At 35.7% G+C, this 20,656-nt stretch overlaps 1 protein-coding gene and 1 long non-coding RNA gene across 5 annotated transcripts in view; one reads left to right on the top strand and one right to left on the bottom strand.

The window, feature by feature from the left end:
• GRAMD2B (GRAM domain containing 2B) overlaps nt 1-20,656 on the bottom strand; it is an 88,902-nt gene that overhangs the window by 30,677 nt on the left and 37,569 nt on the right. For 2 of the 3 annotated variants that reach the window (XM_021009680.2, XM_078153097.1), the window contains exon 1: nt 19,000-19,370. The exons of the other annotated variant lie outside the window; for it this stretch is intronic. In XM_021009680.2, the coding sequence (XP_020865339.1) occupies nt 19,000-19,082 (83 nt within the window). In that variant the 5' untranslated portion in view covers nt 19,083-19,370. Of the gene's footprint in view, nt 1-18,999; nt 19,371-20,656 lie in introns of those variants that run through there. 3 annotated transcript variants of the gene reach the window in all.
• The window catches only part of LOC110223924 (uncharacterized), a 78,532-nt gene continuing 77,298 nt past the window's right edge, over nt 19,423-20,656 (top strand). The window contains exons 1-2 of one of the 2 annotated variants that reach the window (XR_013486095.1): nt 19,423-19,589; nt 19,864-19,887. This is a non-coding gene — a long non-coding RNA (uncharacterized LOC110223924). The remainder of the gene's footprint in view (nt 19,590-19,863; nt 19,888-20,656) is intronic. The other variant, XR_002328830.2, reaches the window with a different exon arrangement.

The raw sequence follows: 20,656 nt of genomic DNA, 5'->3' as shown, positions 1-20,656 counted from the left end.
TACTTTTTTTTTATATGTAGCAGTTAGTAATTCTAAAGCAAGATTATATAGTAAGCACATTGGCACAAACTATTATAAAACTGTATCCCAGTTGTAAATAACAACAAATGTATCATTTGTGATTCAGCTCAGCAAATATTATTTCCTAATTACAATGAATTTCTTTTTGATTGGATCTTTTTTCAAGCCAAATTAATCTTCAAAGTACATAAAATCTATCACTTAATATCTTTATGCTAGTAAAGGAAAAACCTGACAAAAATACTACCTAGTTTTAATATATACTATTTATTTAGAAAAATTTGCATGCTGCTGATTGCCTTAGCTATAAACTTTCTGCTAAAGTGTATAAAGGTGATTTACCAATGAGATGTTTCACTACATATATACTGTTTTTTTTTAAGCCATCATATCAGTGATCCCCTAGCCCAAAGACAAATCTACTTGTAACTCATAAAGGAAAATTTTTCTTTCAGTACCATGTGTTTAAAGATATTCTATAATCCTATGTTTTAGAGTTAGACCATGGAGGAATAGATCTTTAAAAGAGAGAAACTTGAAGCTGCTCCTGGACATCTGGGTACCCACATACTCATGAATCTTGTGTGTCCTGTAGCTGGTCCACTCTTACTGATACTGCACATATCCAGTACACCATAGAAAAGCTACATATACCTATTCCAGATTTCTGGAAAGGTAGCATTGTCAGAAAAGAGACGTGAAATTTTGACCAAAAGAGGAAGAAAAGGGTAGACAAGAGGAGTAGAAGAAGATGGAAACAAGGCTATGTGGAACCCTCAAGCTCTATAAATTTCCATTTTAAGAATATCTTTTTCTCATGCTCAGAATACCATGAAATGAGTTTACATAACATTAAAGTATGTCAGAAACCAGAAATCCACTTCAAATGAAAGTTCTTGATAGATCAGTAATCACAAAGCTATTTTGTTTCACTGGGCCTCATTAATTCAATCAATAAGCATATATTAAGTGCTTACTATGTGCCAGGCACCAAAGATACAAAGATAAAAACAAAATAGCCATTGCTTTTAAGGAGCTTACATTCTACCGAAATATAAGAACATAGTATATGGAAGAGAAAAGAGAAAAGGGAATAAACTTTTACATAGCACATACTACATGTCAGGCACTATGCTAAGTTCTTTATAAATGTCTCATTTGATCTCACAACAACCCTGTGAGGTAGGTGCTGTTATTATCCCCATTTTATGTTACAGAAATAAGCTTTTTATTTTTATTTTTTTGCTTTTAGGCAATTGGGGTTAAGTGACTTGCCCAGGGTCACACAGTTAGTAAGTGTCAAGTGTTTGGTCTGAGGCCAGATTCAGAAATAAGCAAATAGAGGTTAAGTGACTTACTCAGGGAGTATCTGAAGTCTGAATTTAACTCAAGTACTCCTGACTTCAGGCCCAGACCTCTATTCATTATGCCACTTAGCTGCATCAAATGAGCTGTATATGAGCTGTAGCCACTGATCTTCAGAAAAATCCCCAAATTGATTAGTAAATAGTTTATGAGCACAATGGAATGTGCTGTAGAAATGCAAGTGATATACAATAGAAACAGTTCATTAAAAACAAAAAGTTATGCCAAACTTACCTCATTTCCTCTTTTAGACAAAATCACTAGATGGGTCAATCAAATAAATAGTGCATAACATGTCATACTTAGAATATAATAATATTTGATTCCACTGAAATTGCTTTTTCCAAAGGTCACTGATGACATTATTTTGCCAAAATCAAAGGCATTTTCTCTATTTCTCACCTTCCTCCAGTGCTCTATCCTTTCAGACATTCTTTCCATTATTGGCTTACTAGACACCACACAGTCTTCCTCTTGTCCTAGATCTCTAACTTCTATTTCTCTCACATCTTCACTGTTTCCTTAATACTGGTGTTATCTCAGATTCTTTATTCTGACTTTTCTTTTCTCTCTACACCCTTATACCTTGTTAATCCCATTTACTCCCACAACTTCAAGGATGGCACTTGTCATTCCTTCTAAATCTAAATTTTGAGCCTTGATCTCTTTCTCAAGATACAAAATCATATCTGGCATTGTCTACAGAACAGCTTATTTGGATGTACGCTGACACCTCAAATTCAATATATGAAAAAACTGAACTTTTTATATATGCTTATAAAAATGACTATTCCTGTTGACTTCACTCTTTGTCAATGGCATCCAGTCTCTGATATTAGAAATGGTGATATTATATTTTGTTCTCCTTTTTCTTTTATCTTCTGCATAATGTTGACAAACCTATTCTACTTATTAAAAAAGAATTAGTGCCTTTAGTCAATGAATCAACAGCATGACCTAACAGCCAAAAAAGAAAATATGGCATTAGGCTGCATTAAGAAAAGCAGATGTCAGATTAATGACTTTCTCCACTTTGATTCTTCCCTTTCCCAAAAGAGATTATGCACTATATGTAGAGTAATTACAGCTAACTACATGAAATAAAAAAAGAAAGAATCCCAACAAGATAAAATCCTAATGAATCAATACTGGAGAACTTTAATCCTTAAAGTATTCAATCAGTTCTCTTATTAACCAGCCTCTGTTGCCAATGTTAAGAACACAAGATAAACTCAAAGGTTTGTTCAGAGAGCCATCTTGGGATACTTTGCTGCTATAAGGATTTTGCCCTGAACAACCCAGAAAACTATTCTAGTTATGCCAGGAATACAAAAGTGCTTCAACATTAGGATAACAATGAACATAATCATTAAGAAAAACTTCCAAAAAACTGCATTACTTTAACAATAGGTGTAGAAAAGTTCTTTGAGAAATGTTTCACTTGAAAAAACGAAACAAAACAAAAAGCACAGACCTACTTTTTTCTAATATGACTGAAAAACTTACATTAAAAAAATACTAACAAAGGATCAACCCTTGAAATTTTTCTAGTAATAAAATAAGAGTGCTTCTTTTCTTCATTATTATTTGACATAGTTCTAGACATGCTAGCAATAGCAATACAAGAAGAGGAAAAACATTAAAAGCCTAAAGATAGGCAAGAGATGAAATTATTATAATTTGCTGGTGACATGATGATTTAGTTAGAAAATCTAGAGAATCACCAAAGAAACTAATTGAGACAATAACTTCAATAATGTAGCAGAATACAAAATAAAAGCACAAAAAATAATGGGATTACTATTTTGCAATAACAAAATACAATAGATAAAGGAAGTTCCATTCAAAACCACAAAATAAATAAAATATATGAGTTAATTTATTGAAGTAGTCTTAGGACCTATACAGATAGAATTACAAAATACTTCTTAAAGAAAAAAATGGTTTAAATAACTGGAATGATATTCAGTGGTGGGTTGGACTATACAAATATAACAAAAATAATGACACAATGTTAATTTATATGTCTGTACAATACCAATAAAATTATCAATGTAGGTAAATAAAAATAAATTCATTTGGAGGAACAAAAGACTAAAAATGTCAATGGAAAGAATGGAAAAAAGTAGAAATGAAGGAAGAAGAGTACTTTTAGATCTCAATATATTATGAATCAGTAATCACAAAACTAATTGGTACTGGTTTTTAAAAAAAGAAAAGAATTAGTGGAACATATTAAATAAACAAGTATCTGAACCAGATGAACTTGACAGCCCAGTGTTTGATAAACTTTAAAACATGAATTACTTGAGGAAAATAATAATTGCTAGGAAACCTGGAAAGTAGATACCATAATAATTCAAAATGGATATGTGATCTGAATGTTAAAAGTCTTACCTAAAAAAAATTAGAAGAGAATCAGATCAAGTACCTTTGCAACTATACCTAGTAGGTGAATAAGCTGAACTAAACAAGAGATATTACAAGGATAAAATAGGTAATTTTATTGAATGAAATTAAAAAGGTTTTTGCAATTAGGATAAGACTGGGAAAAATCTTTGTATCAATTATCTCTGGTGAAGGTCTGATGGCCTATATATGTATGTATGTGTATCTATCTATCTATCTATCTATCCATCTATCTATGTACATATATGTAGATATGCAGCTAGCAGAAATATATAAAATGAAAAGCTATTCCCCAATAGATCAAATGATATAAACATTTTTCAAAAGAATTATAAACTATTAAGACCCCTGTTCAACATTGCTCCGGATCACTAACAATAAGAGAAATGCTAATCCAAACAAGTCTGATGTTTTACCTCACACCTAGCAAATTGTGAAAGATTATAAAAGACGGGAATACACTGTAATTAGTGTTGGAGGGATTGTGAAAGCTGTGAGTTGGTTTAACTATTATGGAAAACAAAATGCTTTGCATACTTCCAATGGGTTATATCAGCTGATTTAGTTTCAGCTATTATCCACTCAGTCCTTCTCAACTCAGTTCCTCCTAGATGTTTACTGCTGATGGCATCACCAATTCAGTCAAGTGAGTCATGGATAACGAAGAATTAAACATGGTCTATAATTCTAAGCACCTTTAATTCCTCCCCCCTAACTGGGCATGATCATTCTTTAATAAAAATATCTGACAAAAAAGATAGATGGCATAGTAAAAATAATAACTAAAAACATTTCCCCATAAACCTGCGACACAATACATCCTCCCCTGTCACCCAAGGTCTCTGATAGGCAGGTTGCTCAGCTTGGACTCCCACTGTCTGCTACTCTCTGCAAGGGAAATTCTCAATGTACAAGGGCTCTCCTTTGAGTCGATAGTCAACTCTTTTTCTTCCTGCCAGAGATCAAGCTCCTTAAAATTACATTTGGCTTTGAGTGAATGCTTCTTAGCAACCACATCTATCTGGAATACAGTGTCTCTATTCTCCCAGCTGTTTATTAAATTCTTTCAGACTTACTCTCCAACTGCTGAATGGGATGTCTTCTCCTGAGCGAATACCTTTATTGACAATGCGGGGGGGTGGGGTGGAGAAGGGGGGGAAGGGAGCAGGTCAGGGATGGGGAGAGGGAGGTAGAAGGAAGGGAGGAGAAAATTCCTCTTAAGAAGTGAAGGGCTGGGTTCTTTCCTGACTGCTGACTTTTTTCCCCCCCAGAACTGTCTTTAATTGGTAACTCTCTCATTGCCTCCAGGGATGTGGCCAATTTTTAGGTCAGCCAGTAACTTTCACTGTGTGTGAGTGTGGTGTGTGTGTGTGTGTGTGTGTGTGTGTGTGTGTGTGTGTGTGTGTGAGAGAGAGAGAGAGAGAGAGAGAGAGAGAGAGAGAGAGAGAGAGAGAGAGACAGAGAGACAGAGAGGGAGATAGATACATAGAGAGAGAATGAGAGAGGGAGGGAGATGTCTATACTTCATGAAGAGGAAGACAGAGTGTTAGCAAATTGCAAGTACATTAAAACTTCATCTGTTACTTTATCATCTAAACTAGGTAAGATAGCAGGGAGTGCTACTCAGGTTTATGTAGATTTATCACTTATATAGATTTCTGTATTTTAGTCTCAGAGGTTTAAAAACTACTTATGTACAAAGAAAACTTAAACTATTAAGAGTAATTACACAAAATTTAATCTCATAAAAATTCATAAAGATTACAAAAAAAGATGACATGTTCACAGTATTTCCCCCCAACACTTTGGCCCATGTGAAGTATTTACATGGGCGGCTAGGTGGCACTGTGGATAGAGTGCTAGAGTTCCTGACTTACCTTCCTGAGCTCAAATCTGGCCTCAGGCACTTATTAGCTATGTGACCCTGGGAAAATCACTTAACCCTGTTTGCCTCAGTTTCCTCATCTGTAAAATTAGCTGGAGAAGAAAATGACAACCTCTCCAGCATCTTTACCAAGAAAACACCAAATAGAGTTATAAAGAATTAGACACGACTGAAATGACCCAACAACAAAAAAGTATTACACAGGAATTTTCAGGCCTGAATTTCACAAGTAATGCTGTATTTCTACCTTCATTGTAAAGAAAATCATTGTGACACAGTGGAGGTTCTTAGCAAATACCTAAATTATCTTTGCTTAAATGTCATCTACTATTAATACCTGTTTTTTTTTTCTTAAAAAAACCCCAAGACCCAAACCTCTCAATTTCAATGAAAGACAGCTATTGTCTAACTTCTTTTAAAGTAGCATGTATACCTACTTAAATGTTCTTATTAATCCAGGAACTACAAATATTTGCTTTGTGAAATAGCAAGTTGAGCTCTTTTACAGCATAAGAAAATGGGTGTTATATTAATTGTACCAAAACAATTTGTATGTGATTACTCAAAAGTACTAATATATTCTTCTTATGACTGTTAATGTATTAATTATTCCTATTCTCTGGAGAGAGGGGTTTTTAAAAGTCCTACTTCATAAATAAAGAATATGTACTTATACAGGATCACATGATGTATCAATGAAAAAGGTAGTATTAATGTAGCTTAAGACCTAAATCTATCTGGAGACCAACTATTAAAATTAATTGCACCCCAGGTCCTCAAAGACAATGAGCAGTAGGCCTAAATAGGGTTATAGGATCCTAGATTTGGAGGTAGGAGGAACTTTAGAGTTTATTAAATTCAGTACTCCAATTTTACAGATGAGGAAACTAAAGCTGAGGGTAGATAAATGACTTGCCAAAGGTTATAGAGTTAATGAGCACCTGAGACAGACTTTGTGACTCCAAGTACAGCACTCTATCCACTCTGCCACTGTGATTTAAATACTTTCTCCTTTTATGTTTGGTTCCCTAGGTTCTTTCCTTTCTTTCTCCTTCTTTCTTTCCTTGTTTCTTTGTTTCTTTTTTTTCAAACTCAACCTTTTCATCTCCAGATGTACAGAAATGCTTTGGAAAGGTACCTTGTTGGTTTTCCTTTCTTTGTATAGCCTTTTTGCATTAGATGTTTATAAACACTTGTTTTTAAATTTGAAGTCTTTGAAAGTGTAAGAAAAGGGGCTAAGAGGACTGGGTATAAGAAAAGCAGCATGGAAAAAAATCAGAATAAATTTTGAGGGTGGGGATGAAGTTTTTAAAACTCATCTTCAAGATGAATCTAGTCTATACAAATGCCTTAGAAAGATTATTTGAACAAAGACTACAACGATGTAAATGAAAAGGTTACTAAAAGGAAGTTAAACTATAAATAAATGAAACAGTAATAATAATAGTCTCAGAGACCAGATCACTCCTTCCAGCAGAGAGGCAGGGAGCTACTCTGGCAGAATGTTACATGTATCATTAGATAGAGTCATCATGTTCGTTGTTTTGGCTTTTCTGTTTTTCTTTTTTAAAGGATGGTTCACATTCAGGGTATCTGTGGGGTATCATATCTAAAGATGACTGATACGAACACAAAAGACATTAAGGAAACTGATTTTTTAATTAAAATATTATTTTAGTATTTGTGGTATGATTAGATTAGAATACAAGAGTAAATGTAGGGAGACCAACCAGATGTTACACTTGTCTGAGAGTGAGAATGTATCTCCGGTTACATAGTAATCTACCTTTCTGGCTCTATCAGCTGAAATTCAGATGAAATGATCTCTCCACGAAGATGGATAAAGGGAACATATAATATTAATCTATTATGGGTCCCCACATAACTGGATGAAAAGCTGTGAAATGAGTTCTTGGTTAAAACCAAATATTTCTGTTATTTCTTTTGAAAGCAGTCAGGTGTCTTTTGCTTTGGTTTGGATTTACATTCTTAAATTATACAGAGTAGGACAGAGGGAACTTTTAGTTATCAGAAATTCCAAAAATAAATAAAAACAAGCCTAGATAACTTCCTCCTGTACTTCACAGATATTTCTCAGTCTTCTCCAGAACAAGAAGGCTTAATGAAAAGGTACCTCTACCCCATAGTCTTTAGCTTCTCAGGCGTAGGAAACAGCTTCTGGGAGTGGCATCTTCAAAAGAGATGTTTCTCATATTTGAAGTCTTAATAAGAAAATTGGCTCTACTACCAATAAAATTATCCCCCACAGATTCCTTCCTTCCTTTTCTGGTAGAGGTATTAGTTCTCCTAAGCAAAACAATAATTGCATAAATATGTTATTTGAAAAGTTATGCCCTTAGTCATATATCATTGAAGTATTGAAATTGCTGTGCCACTTTTTAATTTGAAAGGGTTTTTTTTTTTGGGTGGGAAGAATGGGAAGGGGGAGAGATGAGTACATAAAATGTATGTACACTCTTTTAAAGTTAGGGATACTATCATTTTTGAGAGATGCAAGAATTGGATAAGGAATATTTAAGATTCAATGGCTATAGCTGTGTCTTATTATAACAAACTAGATTGTTCTGCCTTTTGCAACTGGCAAATGGGAAGGTGTGAGGAAAGAATATTCAATTTGGAATTAGAAGACCAAAGTTCCAATTCCAAGTCCATTACTTACTGTGTTATCTTTGGGGCATCTGTAAAGATGGCTGAGATGGCCAGATAATTTTTAAGTTTTTTTCTGGCTCTAAATTTATTGATTAATAATTGGACTAGTATCATAGATGATTTGGCAAATGAAAAACACATCTCTTTTCTGTCATTAAAAAATCAAGTGAATTTTATCAGTTGTATTTTAGGAAAAGGACACAAATTAATTTTAGGATGAAGGTAAAAACATAGCATATCATTATTTTATATTTGATTGCTCACAACAGGTATACAATGGTATATTGGGGAAATTTCCTGTGCTGTGACTTCTCATTGTCCTCATCATTTTGATTGGGTGGAATTATCCATTTTGCTGACTATCAGGTACCAGAGAGGGAGAATTCTTTAGAGCTTCTGTTTTGGTAGGCACCATTAGGGAAGAGATTAGAAGAGAAATCCCCCATTCTTAAATTCCTGAAGAATAATGGTATCTCAAGAATGCAGTTGAGATTAAGAAGGGATTCCTGAATAGAAATACTTTCATGTGTGGGTGTATAGGGCCACACCACATAATTAAAGCTCTGAATATAGAAGAGATGCATGAATTCATTCTCAATATGCATGCTATCTTGCCTTCATACCAGCTTTTGTCTCTGACTCAAGTATGGTTCTGCCCCAAGTTGTTACTACTATTGTGCTTCCCCATACCTTTAGTCCTGCTCCAAAGACCAGCTGGTCTAAAGAAAATGGTATAAAGACCATTTAAGAAAATGTTGAGTAATAGCTGATTTGGGTGACAATCTGACACCTGATTCACACACTTTCCCTTCCTATGTATGGCCAGTAAATATGTGGCTAATATTTATATTAGAATACTAAAATGCCATGCACTATAATCTTGCATATGAACTATATAAAGTAGAAAAGCTATGCCAATTCAATATGATATTGTTTAATTTTGAACCTAATGAGATGTGGTAGATTATAGTTATTCTAATGCTTTTTATTATTGAAAAGAACACTTGGTCTAGAAAATGATTTAGAATTGGGTGAGAAAAATTATTAGATTGTACCCTTTCAGTCAGTGATCCTACTATTGACCGCAAAGAGGTCATTGACAAAAAGAAAGTTCAAAAGATTCACAGCATCACTTTTTCTACTAACAAAAAACAAGAAACATCTCCATTTATTGGGTAATGACTGAACAAACTATGGCATATAGTACCGGAGGTTTAGAGGCAGAAAGGACTTAGAAGTCAACAACTACAATGCCTTCATTTTACAGATTGGGAGGTCAAAGAGGCCAAGTGGTCTGTGCAGAGTCATGCAGGTAGAAAGTAGCAGAGCTGGGATTTGATTTCAAATCCTCTGATTCTGAATCCAATGTCCTTACCACAGCAGTATGCCATCACTGATGGGTACAATAAAATATTATTGTTATAAGAAATTAAGAATATGACGAATTCAAAGAAATGTAGGAAGATTTTTGTGGGCTGACAGAATGTAGAAAACAGTACACATATATATAAATATATAAATGAAATATAAATGAAAACAACACTAAAACATCGAAAATTTGAATGATATGATGTTCAACTTCAGATTGAATTAGTAATAGGACTAACAGTGAATTACACTTTTCTCCTCTTTGCAGAAAGTCAGTAGAAACAGATGTAGAATGTTAAATGTGATTCTAGATACAGTTACTTCATTGTTTATTTATTTATTTATTTATTTATTTAGTATGGGGAGTGATTCTCCAGGAGGAGGGCACAGGGAGTGGATGACAGAATAACCCCCCCCCAAATGTAAATTAAATAATTTTTAAAAAAGTGGATCTTGGCACAAGAAGTACAAAGCCCTAGGTACAGAGAACATTATTCTCAGATCTCAGAATCTGACAGCTTTGTGTAATGCCACAGATGCCAAAGGTCCCTTTCATCTTGCCAGTCTCTTGTAATTATCTTAGCAATCTTAGAATAACTATTTATTAGAATTAGCTATGTATATGTAACAACTATTGCCCAAATAGAAACAATCTTGTTCTCCCACGTAAATTACTTAAGGCATCAAAACATTATATTAACGAATTTGTAGCTGTGAAGAAAAAAAAAGTCTCCCTTCAGGATTAGCCTTTCATAATGGCAAATTAGGCAGCTGTCTATATAGTGTCATGACTACCACTTGGAAGTCTTTCCTACTCCAAAATATAAACAAAATACACAGAAACCAAATATATCTAGGAGGCTACTAATGCATGAAATTTCATTGTTTTCAATTAACTTTTTTGCTTAAGGCATTAATTGGGCCCTGTTGAAATATGAATATCTTTAAAGCAGAGGATGCCATATTAAATTGCTACCAGTGATAGATGTTTTAGAATGAATTACTTTATCAGAGCTTTCTCTTGCTCCCAAACTACCTGCAATCAAAAGGAAAGACAGACATAGAACATATACCCTGAAGGTATAAGAGATTAGAGCCCCAACCTGAGGGCACTGGAGTCTAGAACATCAGGGGAAAGGATGAAGAAGGTAAGATAAAAGAGCAGAACGGAAAAATAGGAGCATGCTGTTATGGGTAGATGTTCCACTTTCATGATCAAGAATTCTGAAATTCCTCTATCAATTGGTAACTTGCCCTTCCTTCTCTTACTTTGCCTTAATCTTCCTAAACTTATTCTTTACCCTTGCTTTGATTTCTAATCCCTTCTTATATCAGTGATCTTCTAGGCCATCATTCCTGCCCTGGCTTGAATTTCTTTTCTTCCCAGTCTTGTCCCTAGTTCACTAACTAGTTCAACTTTATATTGTCCTCTAGACTCAAATCAGGGCAGATAGATGGCATAGTGAGTAGATAAAGCACTGGGTCTAGATTCAGGAAGACCTGCGTTCAAATCTGGTCTCAGACACTTACTAGCTGTGTGATTGTGAGCAAGTCATTTAATCCACTTTGTCTAAACTTCCTTATCTGTAAGGAAAAGGGAATGGCAAACCATTCCAGTATTTTTGTCAAGAAAATCTCAAATAGGGTGACAAAGAGTCGGACATGTCTGAAACAACTGAATAATTACTAGTCTCAAATCATTTACTTCTTTGTCCTATTGATGCTTATGTCATCATAAGAATCTCTAAACTTTGATTCACTATATTTCTCTGCTCCTATTCTATAAATTAACAAGCATTTATATGTGTCAGACGCTATACTAAATGCTGGGGATACAAAGAAAAAACAAAATTAGTCTATGTCTTCAAGGCAATTACATTTTAATGGGGGAAAAATCAGAACATACAAGATAAATACGTAGTGTAGTGAGAAGGTAACCTTTGGGCAGATAATGGTAGCAGCTGCCTAATTTGCAGCTGGTATGGCAAGGATCAGGAAAAGCCTACTAGGAGAGGTGACATTTGAGCCGAGTCTTAAATGAAGTCATAGATTCCAAAAGGTGGAAGTGAAGAGGTAGAGCATTTTTGGCACCGGCGATAGCCAGTGAAAGGGCATGGAGAGAGATGGAATGTCATGGGAGGAAAAGTAGTTGGTCAATCAGTAAGCATTTATTAAGTGCCCACTATGTGCCAAGCACTGTATTAAGCACTGGGCATTCAAAAAGAGGTGAAAGACAGTCCCTGTCCTGAAGAAGCTCATAATCTAATGGGGGAGACCATGGGTAAACAAATATGTAACAAGTTATATACAGGATAAATAGGAATCAATGGAGGGAAGGCATTAGAATTCAGAGGAATTATGAAAGGCTTCCTGTACAAAGTGAGATATTACCTGAGACTTGAAGGAAGCCAGGGTAGCCTGGAGGTAGAAAAGAGGAGAACATTCCAGGCATGAGGAACAGCCAGAGAAAATTCTGAGTTAACAGATGGAATGTCTTATCTGTGGAACAGCATGGAAGCCAGTGTCACTGGATCAGAGTATGTGGAGGGATGTAAGGTATATGAAGACTGGAAAGGTGAGGGGCTAGGTTATAACAGCTTTGAATGCCAACTAGAGGATTTGGCATTTGATTCTGGAAGTAATAGGGAACCACCAGAATACATTGAGCGAGGGGCGGCGGTGACATAGTCAGATGTGAACTTTGGGAAAATCACTTTGGTAGCTGAATGAAGTGTTGATTAAAGTAGGGAGAGACTTGTGACAGGTAGATCAACCAGCAAGCTATTGCAATAGCTCACTCTTGAGATGTGGGTCTATGTGAGAGTGGTGGTACTGTCAGAGGAGAGAAGGAGCCATATTCAAGAGATGTTGCAAAGGTGAACAGTCCTGGCAACAGATTGGATGGAGGTGAGGGGAGATATAGGGAAAAGTCAAGGGTGACACTTAGGTTGCAATCCTGGGGTATTGGGAGGATGATGGTGCCCTTGAAAGTAATAGGAAGGTTTGGAAGGAAGGAGAGTTTATGAGGGAGGATTGTGTGTTCAGTTTTGAACATGTTGAGTTTAAAATGTCTACTAGACATCCAGTTTGAGAAATCTGAAAGGCAATTGAGTATGTAAGACTAAAAGTCAGCAGAAAAGTTAGGGCTGAATAAGTAGACTTAAGAATTATCAACATAGAGATGATAATTAAATCCACAGGAGCTGATGAGATCATCCCTGGGGGACATCTATGGCTACTGAGCATGCTCTGGGTAAAGATCCCACAAAAGAAACTGAGGAGTGGTCAGATTGGTAGGTAGAGAACCAGGAAAGAATTGTGTCCCGAAAACTTAGAGAGAAGAAAATAGCAAGGAAAAGAAGGTGATTAACAGTATCAAAGACTGCAAAGAGGTTAAGAAGAAGGAGGATTGAAAATTGAATTTGACAATTAGGAGATTACTGGTAACTTTGGAGAGATCAGTTTTGGATAAATGATGGTGTTGCAAGCTGCATTGTAGGAAGTTAAGAAGAGAGTGAGGAGTAATGGAAGAAACTGTTGTAGATTGCTTTCTCAAGAAGTTTAGCCAAAAAGGGGAGAAGAGATAGAAAATGATAATTAGCAGGAATGGAAGGATCAAATGAGGGTTTTTTTGAGGATGGAGGTGATGTAGGCATGTTTGTAAGCAATAAGAAACATCAGTAGACAAAGATAGAAGATTTGTGAGAAAGTGGGGATGATAGAAGAGACAGTTTGCTGTAGGAGACAGGATGGAGTGCGATTGCTTGTGCAGGTAGACAGATTTTTATGTGAGACAGAGGTGAAGGAGGAGATAGTAGGAGCAGGCATTTGAGTGATATGAGTTGATAAGGAGAGGAGAAGAGTAATGGAAGAGGAGAGAAGATTTTGGATGGATGAGTAAAGAAAGTCTTCAGGGGCAGGTAGGTGGTGCAGTGGATAGAGCACTGACCCTGAAGTCAGGAGGACCAGAGCTCAAATCCAGCCTCAGACCAAACACTTGACACTTACTAGCTGTGTGACCCTGGGCAAGTCACTTAACCCCAATTGCCTAACCAAAAAAAAAAGATTTATAAAAAAAAGTAGGGTGGGTAGGGAGGGAGGAAGAGAGAAAATTTGAAACCTAAAGTTTTAAAAACATATGTTTAAAAAAATGTTTTCACATGCTACTGGGAAATAAGAAATATAGGAAATGGGGTACAGAAGTCTCTCCTGCCCTACAGGAAAATAGAAGGGGAAGGGGATAAGAGAAGGGGGGGAAGAGATAGAAAAGAGGACAGACTAGGGGAAGGGATATTCAGAATACATGCCATCGTGGGGTGGGGAAGGGGGGAGATGGGGTAAAAATCTGGAACTCAAAAACTTGTGGAAGTGAATGTTGACAATTAAAAATAAATAAATTTATATATGTTAAAAAAAAGAAAGGCTTCGTGACTGACTGAATGAATAAATGAATGGAAAAGCATTTACTATGTACTCATAGTGTCAAGCACTGAGAATACAGATAATGAAAAGTAAGACAGTTCTGCTCTCAAGAAGCTCAAATGCTCATTGAGGGAGACAACATGTAAAAAAAAATCAGCTGCAGGTAGGATTGAAAGGAACTGAAGTGTAAGGGCCCAGCAACCGGTAGTGCAAGGCCCATGTGTCCTTATGTTGCTTTAGTCTGGTGACTGTGACTGTGCCCTGGGGTCTAAAAGACAAAGAGGCAGGGCAGATAAGGCTCAGAGGACCTTAGGAATCAGTGGCAGGGCAGATAGTAGGGCATGGAGGCAAGCTGTCTCACCAGAAGGATTAGAACTGATTACTCCCATTTTATCTAAATGGTGTCCATAGTCAGTATTCTGACTGGCCTCCCAATCAGCACCCTTCTAGCAGTTGAATCACCCTGATTGGTTCAAGTAAGAAGTGGTGCTGGAGATAAACTTTGAAGAAAACTAGAGATTTTGGAATATGCTTTATAGTTTGTAATATACATATACATATACATAAATATATATGTATATTATATATATATATATATATATGTATAATATTATTATGACAGTCATAGTAAACCCAGGAAGACCTGGGTTTAAATTCTGCTTTGCTGGCAAATCCCTTAACTTCTTAGTGTTCTAATGCTATAAGATTGTATGTAGCAGAGAAGGTGTAGCCCTGTATTGGTAATCACAGGGTTTCCTATCTTTATTTGCAAATGAAGAAACAGAGAGATAAAGTAACTTATTCATTTATCACACAGGAAATTGCAGAATGGGAACCTAAACGCAGATTTCCTGATTCCTAGTCCAGTGCTCTTTCCACAATACTTTCTAGCTTTAATACTTTATGACTCTATAGTTGAATGAACATAGTTTAAAATGACACAATTGAATTGAGTTAAAAATTAGGCTAATAAAATATTTCCATCTACTTGAGACGAGTTATCCTTGATATATGAAATGCTATAGTATAATATAATGTCATAGATGTATAAATAATATTATAAGTGACCTAGTCCAAGTCTCCCATTTTACAGATCAGGAAAGAGAGTCCCAGAGAGCTTAAGTCAGAGAGGTAGTAAGTGGCAAAGTGACTCCAAGTTTAGCATTCCTTCTCCTGTATCACACTACCTTCCCTGTCTAATAAATTGGACTTCAGGTTTTCTACTACCTAATTATATTATCTAATGTTATATTGTATTCTATCAGATCTAAAGCCACTTTCTGTCCAATAATAATTATGTGAACATCATCTTGCATTACTGAAACTGTTGATTCTGATTTATGAGTCATTAGATAAGAAATATAAACATAGTTTTCTGTTTATACCCAAAGAGGCTGGGAGGAATCCAGAGAGGTAAAAAATAAATATGCTGACATATACATATTAAACTGTTTGAAGTACATGGGGCTAAAAGAAGGCTAGTTAAAGCACAGTTCTTGAGGGGTTTAAAAACATCTTACAGTTTGAAGAGGGAAAAAATTAAGTGGCAAAACTTGTTTTTCCTGGCAGATAGGCACTTGATCAATGCTTGTGGACTGAATGATTCCAAGTTTCATATTACACGATATCAGACCAAACCTGATGAATTCCATTTAAAAAGATTGTGGATGGTGGTAAGATGAGCTCCTTTGGATTTGAAATATAAACAAATTACCATTTGGAGATCATAACAATATTTTTGTTCGGCTCATGCTCAGTGGGAATTCTCACAAGATATAAGGAAGCATTAAGGAACTTAGCTACACGTATTAATTGTTTCTGCTTCTTATCTCCACCAACCCAATTTATATGCAGTGTTTTCTCTGTATGTTTACTCCCTTTATCATGTTCCTTCAACATTACAAATAAAATAGAGTCAGATAAGACTGCCAATGTATCTCAGCTTTATTTGTCTATTTTTAAAAAGCACATTTTGTTAAAAGAGAAATATTACCATCTTGTAATATCCAGGAAGGGCTATTAGTAGAAATATATTTATTATTCATATACATACCTTGTTTACATTAAGGTAGTTGAAGTAAGAAAATTCATTTTTTCCCTATAAAACTTATTTTTCAGAACCATTTCCTTCTCTCTCCCAAAAAGGAATCAATATGGTTAAAAATGGTGATATTACTCAAAAAGACCAGGGGTCTATGTTTTCCAACTGCTGGGGACAAATAGTCCGAGATTCAGTAGATGAGACTCATACTAGTGCCTGGGGCAAATAATGTCTCCTAAAATTATGTAGATGCCAATGGAACAGCTAGCCTGCCATCTCTTATCCCTTGCTTTAAAGTGGGTATTGACCCACTTCTTTTTCTGGTCACATATCTCCTTTATATTGTGTTTTATGCTACTTCATGTGCATAATTCTTTGTGAATAATATGCTGTAACTTATTTGTATCCATAATATAGCTTTACATTGTTGCTTAATTTTGAATTTTCAAAGAATGTGGTGTTTTGTGATTCATCGCTCTTCATCTGAATTGTTGTGCTGAAAAGATGAATTTTTGTTTCAGGGAGACATTTGGGTTCATTAAAAGTACTGCACAATTTCACAAACACACTCTATTCTGTTCCCCCCCTCCATTAAATTTTGGATCTAGTTTATCATGTGTTTGCAGAATTTATCCAGCATATATAAAGGAACTGATACATCAGCTCTTTGGGTTTACAAGAGTTATTCTTTATCTACTTGGTCATTCTGGTATTGAGAATTAATCTAAACTTTTTGAATGACTATAGATTTCATTTAGGAGGCTCTACAATATTCTAAAGCTTAATTCAATTAGTATGATGTTTTTGACACACATAAGTAATCAGAGGATTTCTCCACCTATAGGAGATCCCTTTTCCACTTTGGCTCTGCATTGAGCATTGTCCATGCCACTGGTAAATATCTTTAGTAAGCATATATTTCCATGGTTCCAATTTGCATACAAGATAGTCTTTTCCACAAAGTAATAATTCAGTTTCCATTAGAATAATCAATTACTGAAGCCAAATATATAACTAAGAATCCTCTTAAAAGGGAAACATGTTGACACTCAAGAAAGAAGGAAAAGAACTTGATTTTCTAACTGCATAAGGAATACAGAACCAAGCTTCCATAGTCAACTTAGAAAAACTAAATGAAATACATTCCTGTTCTGTCTCCTTCCTATGTTCCAATAGAGAATATTCTAAGATGACTATTCTCAGCTCAAGCCATCTACAGAATACTATTCCACACATATTAAACTCTTATTATATGCAGAATAGTGTATTTAGGAAGACATAAGGCATACATAATATATGGTTCCTAACTTTACAGGGCTTACAGCCTAGTAAGACATTGTTAACCATTAAGGATGTGTAAATTCCTAGTTTTTTTTTTACAAGAAACCTTTCTTAGTTACAGTGCCTTCCCTCTGCTAATTATTTCCTATTTATCCTAATATACATCTGGCTTCATATATATTTATTTACATGCCATCTCCCCCTTTTGATTGTAAGCTCCTTGAGGGCAGGGACTGTCTTTTGCCTCTTTTTGTACCCCCAGTGCTTAGCACAGTGCCTGCACATAGGTGCTTAATAAATGTTTATTGATTAAGTGAAGAAGAACATTACAAATTGGGATCATGGAAAGCTTTCTAGAGGAGGTAGAACTTAAATTAGATTAAAGGAATGGTATAGTTTTAACGTGTGTGTGTGTGTGTGTGTTGTGTGTGTGTGTGAAGGAGGTAAGAGGTAGAAAATATCATTCCAGTCATATGAAATAGTATGAGGAAAGCGCAGAAGTGGTAAAGTATGGCATGCATTTGGGGGATGGCAAGTATTGTGGAAAAGAGTAATATGAGATAATTCTGGAAAGAAAGAGTGATATGATATTGTGGGAGGATTTAGAAGCTAAGCAAAAGAGCTTGAACTTTTTTGTAGGTCAGGTGAAGAGTTCTGAGCAGAGGAAAGACATGATCAAATTTATGAACAAGGAAAATAAGTATGGCAGAGATGTGAAGGATGATTTGGAAAGGGAAGGGCAGGAACAATTTAATAAGCAATTGCAGGTGGAAATGAGGGACTGATTAAAGTGGAAGTAGTGGGAACAGAGAAGGGACATATTGGGGAGTGGAGATAACTGATAAATCTCGATAACTGATTGAATATGAGAAGTGAGGAAGAAGAGAGAGTTAAAGATAACTCCAAAGTTTCAAACTAGTAGTGTCATTGAAAGAAAAAAATGATGTCAGAAAGAAGAACAGGTTCAGGATAGAAGAAAAGAGGGCAGAAACAGTATTTGGATGTTCTATAGAAAAGTGACTAAAGAACTGGGGGGAAAAGTTAAAAATGGGGAAGTTAGAATACTGAAGAATAAATATTTTGGTTAAGCTGTATATGCTTAGTCAGAAAAGGCTACAGGTCACCTGTCAATCTTTTCAGCTCTGAAAAATAAGTGGATAATAACATCATTAATAGCAACTTCTGGGTAATGGTCAGCAAAACCCCCACAAGTATACATAAAAGCTAGGACTAAAAAAATATGGAAAATCTGACAGAGAAATCAAAAGCAGAATGGATGATAGAAGCATTTAATTTGAATAGAACATATACTAAACTAAATATAACATTTATTTAGAAGTATATATTTCAGCACAAAACCCAGAAGCAAGCAAGAGAGCTAAAGCTGCAGGTTAATAAATAGGAAAAAAATTATTTATGTCATGGCTTTTCAGATGTTGAATTCTCTTTGAAATGTTAATCTAACCAAAGTGATAAATTACAAGGAGAAAAGCTTTTTTTCTTTAGTACTTTGCAGAAGGCACAAGAAAATACTCACTGGAACAAACCAGCTTTGCTCTCCTTCTTGCTGAGAACTTTTGCCGGTCTTATATCATCCCAATCGTGCTGTAGTTCAGTCATTAGGCCCTTCTCGGGGGAGCTCTGCGTGTGCTCCGTGGGCCTGCGGCTCCACCTCGTCTTCCTTTTCTTTCCCTTTCCCCCAACCCTACACTACAAATCAACTGACATTAGCTATAACTTTCCACCACTGTGCTGTCACAAAACCCTTCCTTTAGCACTTTATGCATCCAACTGAGGTTCAGCCTTTGTTTCGGTTTAACTGGGACAAGTTTTCATTGGTGCTATTGGTCGAATTGGGTATTGAAGCTAGAGAGCAAAGGGGAGGGCAGATGAGAATTGACAGTTTCTTTCCCCAACCCAAGAGGAGATGAAGAAAAAAAAAGAAAACCTGTTCCGCAAGTCTTTCTGGAACAGGAAACATCGACTAGGGCGTTTAAAACAGTTGACTAACAAGTCACAATATGTTTAGCTCTTTTAAGAGATGTTTATTTCTTTCTACCATGGCTATAAAATGGGGAATTCCAACTTCAGCCACGATGGGTGACTACAGGAAATGAATAAGGCTGGGTGAGGTTAAAGCAACCAAATAGTTTGCCAGATTCACTGTGTGGCTCTTAATCTGCAGCTTAAATTATTCAAACAGGATATTGCCTCATTGAGTACTGCCTCCTCATTGCTTAAACACTAGATCTGCTCAGTTTTTCATGTGGGAATGACATAGGTAAAAAGAAATAGCAGATATGTGCAGCTGCCTGGTTAACTCTTCAGAAATGGGTAGAGGTGGGTATTTGAATGAGATTCGGAAAAGAAAATTAATGAATCTACCTTACTTTTTTTCCAGAAATATTCGATGTTTCTATCTCAGGTAAGAAAATATTTTGAGTTGTATTCGGTAATAACTAATTGGAATTGGAAGCATATGCATTTGTTAGTATACCAAATAATCTATTGGAGAGTGTTTTGTAATTTTCAATGGGGTAATAAGTGAGAATTTGTAATTAGCAGTAACCATTGCTTTAAAAACTTTCATAAAGTAAGGAATAACAGACATGGGAAATTTTTTTTCCCCACAAATAGTCAACTTGGTGTGGCAAACACTTAAGGCATTTTTAGTTTAGATTTTAAGTTTATATCCATCGCCATGCCATTCTCCACAAGAGGGACAAGGGAAAAAGGTAAAGAGTGATTATGTAATAGCTGAAACCACCCCTCAAATCTCCTCTTAATTGCCAAGGATCCTCTCTCAACTTATTCCAGAACTAACTCATCTGCTTAAAAAAAATATGTCAGGGGTAAGGCTTATCCACTCAGCCAATCATGAGATATGTTCTGTGTGTTTCCAGTTGCCTTCATCCAGTGGACAAGGCCATATCTAGAATCTTCTCAAGGAGCACGTTCTTTGCAGTCTAATATCTCACAGGGTGGTCATTCACTGTCTGAAAAGGACGAAGTCTGAATTGTGTGCCTGCATGAATGAATTAATTTAAAAAAATTATTAAGGACTTACTATGTACTAAGCACTATAACACTCATAGGGGAGTAGTGGCCAGGCAGCTATATTTTGGACTGCAAAGTTCCAGGGATGTTTGTAGATGAGTAGATGATGAGTAGATGTGATGGGGGGAGTAGGAGTC

This window comes from Phascolarctos cinereus, unplaced genomic scaffold, assembly GCF_003287225.1.
Source record: "Phascolarctos cinereus isolate Bilbo 61053 unplaced genomic scaffold, phaCin_HiC Scaffold_4;HRSCAF=312, whole genome shotgun sequence".
In the NCBI taxonomy this organism is placed as follows: Eukaryota; Metazoa; Chordata; class Mammalia; order Diprotodontia; family Phascolarctidae; genus Phascolarctos; species Phascolarctos cinereus.
This window is presented reverse-complemented; position numbering and strand designations above follow the sequence as displayed.